This window comes from Mastigoproctus giganteus, chromosome 8 (genome assembly GCF_048544385.1).
Source record: "Mastigoproctus giganteus isolate SK-2022 chromosome 8, ASM4854438v1, whole genome shotgun sequence".
Classification (NCBI taxonomy): Eukaryota; Metazoa; Arthropoda; class Arachnida; order Uropygi; family Thelyphonidae; genus Mastigoproctus; species Mastigoproctus giganteus.
Genome location: NC_143582.1, coordinates 138,292,292 through 138,296,096, shown reverse-complemented (window position 1 = coordinate 138,296,096; position 3,805 = coordinate 138,292,292). Strand labels below are relative to the sequence as shown.

Here is a 3,805-nt window from a genome sequence, read left to right as displayed (position 1 = left end):
TATTATTACAGATTCATTTATTGCATAGTATAATACTGTAATATAATCCGCAAGTACTGGTATTAAGATAATTCTTTTATTGTATTTATAGTGTTTGCACTATTCAGCATTTTGAAAAAAAAAATTCACTTACGTATTCTCATAAAAGGGTGTTTCTAAATCATTCTTAAATGCTGATTTCAAAAATGATCTCTGTTTGTTTCTATCAAGTCAGAGACTTCTTCAAAAATCGCGAAAGAAAATTTGATTTTTCACAAATTTTTATTAATTTTGTCAGAAATTGTGCACTAAAATTATAACAAAATACTAACTTTTGCCAGACTTTTATATTTAAAGACATGTTGAAAAACAATGTTAAAATGGGCAGTGTGGTAAAAAGTTCACTAAAAACTCACCTCTCATTTTAAAAACTGATCTATGATGGGTAAAATTTTCGTTGCTTTGATTTTCTTGCAGATCCTACTACTTTGCAGTCCCTCTTCAGCATCCAACAATAGTCGGCCATCATGCTAACATTCCGCCTTCCTTGGTACCTCATCTTCATGTCTTTAATGTCTTAGTGAAACATCTCACCCTGTTCTTCACTAACACTGCCTTGATTTTCTGAGAAGTCGTCGATGCGGGTGTGTAAAAAAGTACCTTTACTCTCATTCTTGAAGTTCGCCATCATATTTTCAACTATATTCTTGTAGTCTGGATCCTTATTGTTCCCTAAGAAGTTCTCAACAGCAGATCCGAATAACATTTCTAAAATACCTTGTTTTAGCTTCTCTTGGGTGATCGATGGGAATTTAGTATAAAGGTAGTTGAAGCAGGGAAACTTTCACAAACTGTTTCATCAACCACAGTTTGATGCGCAAGAGTGGAGGGACGACAGTTTTGGGGTCTATCTATAAGTGGTTTATGAACTATGTTCTTTGATCCTGGCAACAAACCGCTCCTCTTTGATACATAACTTCACAGTGCATATTCCTTGCCCGACAAATCATAGGAATTGGAGGAAATGGCGTAGCCTTCTTTTTACCATTTTTACACAATCTCAGTGCTTCAACATTGGTTCGGCAAACTTTATATGCAGCCCATTGTTTATCTTGTCTTTGCTTGATGACTACATAACTTCCACAAATATAAAAAAAAAAATAAGTTCGGATTGTTCAAACACTTGTGTGTAGACATTTTGCTCACTTTTCAGCACAAGTTTGACTTGATAACCTCAAAAATAAACTGAGCTCACACTGATCAACACTGCTGCATGGAACTCTCAAGGTCAAAAAACAAATGGCTGAAGGCAATGTTGCCAACGTGTGTAGATTTGGTTTACAAATTACCGGCATTTACTCCTAACTTAATATATTCAATAATACAACTCATGACATCAACTTAAGCGATTTTTGTAAAAACGAATAACATCTCTGAAATCAGGGTAAAAAAAACCGGGTTAAACACAGGTATTCGTTTACAAACATCAAAAACCATGTAGAGTGTTGTTACCATTACTCCCAACTCTTTTAACATGATCACAAAGATAATTGTACACCAGCGATCTTAGTATTAATTAAAACTTTAAAACTACTTTTCTACTAAACGAATAATGCTATGCAGTGTGGACATCAATTCAGCTCAGTTAACGGGGTTATCCAGCAATGTGGATTTTAATATATACGAGTAAACAATATCAATAAAAGACAGTACCAGCAATAAAAATAATAATGGACGCGATGGTCCAGTGGTTACGACACTGGACTATCAGCCTGATGGACGCGGGTTCGAATCCCGTTTTGGCAGAAACGAACGCATCGCCATCACGCTTGAGAGACAGGTATAATAATAATAGTGTCCATCATAATAACAGAATTGCAAAATGTTCTAACTTTTGTATAACTGAATGAAAATCAATCAATCGAGGGGTTCGTCAAGGATGCACGATATCACCACCTTTGTTTAATATTTATATAAATACAGTACAATAGTCAAAGAATGGAAGAATACTATAAATTATGGTTTTAAAATTGATCGAGTAACTAAATTAAATACTTGATTATTTGGGGACGAGCAAATAATAAAAGCTCAGAATGAAGAACTTCAAAAATCAAATTTTACCTTAAACAATATTGCAAAAACATTTGGAATGGAAATTTCAAATGAAAAGACTCAAGTTATGGCGTTTAAAGGTAAGTATCCAATCAGAAGCAAAACAGTAATAAAAAATACCATCCTGGAACAAGTAAATTCATTTAAGTATTTTGGATGTTATCTTTCTTAAGTCGAAGAAAAAGATATAGAATTAAAACTTTCCAATTTTTTAAAAGTTTCAGGTTTAATTGACAATATCCTGAAACCAAATAAAGTTCAAAAGCACACAAGGATAAAAGCTTATGAGGTGATAGCAAGACCCGCTTTACTCTATGGAAGTGAAACGTGGACAATTAAACCAAAAGATGAGAAAAGGATTGAAAGTGCTGAAATTAAATTTATTCGCCAAACCAGTGGCTATAGATTATTGGACATGAAGAAAAGTTCTAATATCGGTAAAGAATTAGGTTTTGATCCAATAATAGATAGAATCTAAAAAAAAAAAAAACAGAGGAAAACGGATTAATCATTTGGATAGGATGCATTCAACAAGATTACCAAAGAAGATTATGAAATATCAGCCAGTTGGAAGAAGAGATCCAGAACATCCGAAGAAAAAATGGACTGAGACCGAAACAGGCCATCTGGCCAATATCCTTGAAAGGATATTAATAATAAACACCGCGATAGTCACTTCACCGGACATACCTCCCGAAGGTCGAAAAGATGGCAGAGGATAGTGATGACATCTGGTGTCGCTCCTAAGAATCTGCTACCACTTGACGCAAGCCGAAGCTAAGCAAGTACACCTCCATAGATGGATAATGATATCGAAGACAAGTAATAATCATACTGCATCGAGTGTGGCGCAGGATAAAGACATTCCAGTTCAGGCCTTAGGCAGAAGGGTCGGTTCAAAATTTCGGAGAAAATCTCCGGAGAAAGACAGTGGGATTGTCCCCTGTATAGCTACCACAAGGGAAGGGCAAGAATATTCAGCCCAATCAACTGAAAGTGCTTCCTGAGCAACTGCACTAGTGACCACCAAGGAAGGAAGAAAATGAGTTGACGTTTTTTTCCCTTCCTGAGTGGAGGAAGGAAAAAAAACAAAAAAAAACTACGTAATAACCAACCTAGAGACCGATATGTCAATGTAAAGGTTGATACCACATACCAAGTGGTTGGATGAGATATTCAAGTCAGCGAATAGCGGACCAGAGAAGGATCACAGGCAGATAGCTCCTGCAATATTGGAAACAAACAAACAAGTAGGACGTGAGTAATCCACTACGAAGAATATGGACAACATGGAAATACAACCCAGAGTAGCTGAAGTGGAAAGAGACAAGGTCATGATATCCAGAAGACGAGTGGAATAGGCTGTAACAGAATTCGAAGAAATAGACCCACGTGATACCGAAACATAGCCCCAATAGAATCCTATGGAGAGTCACAGAACACCTCAATCGGCAAGTAATATCACATTACCTCAAAAACAATGGCGCAACACTGGAGGACTAGCTATGGAGGAAAAGGATAGATATGGCAGCACAGTCGTAGCTGCCACTACGATCAATGCTAGAGAAACGAGATATCAGCAGCAAAAGAACCGAAAAAACAATGAACCGCTTACCTTGGGAAAGAAGAATTCAGCAGAAGATAAAGGAATTAAGAGTCAAAATAGGCCAATTAACCCAGTACCAACGGGGTATTATGAGTAAGAAATTGATTG

The 3,805-nt window shown here is 36.2% G+C and overlaps 1 protein-coding gene across 1 annotated transcript; it reads left to right on the top strand.

Moving 5' to 3' along the window:
• The first annotated feature begins 2,158 nt into the window (after positions 1 to 2,158).
• Positions 2,159 to 2,569, top strand: LOC150081849 (uncharacterized). Its single transcript, XM_090380343.1, has 2 exons — positions 2,159 to 2,171; positions 2,265 to 2,569. The coding sequence occupies exons 1-2, from the start codon at positions 2,159 to 2,161 to the stop codon at positions 2,567 to 2,569; spliced, it is 318 nt and encodes a 105-aa protein (XP_090236469.1).
• The last annotated feature ends 1,236 nt before the right edge of the window (positions 2,570 to 3,805 follow it).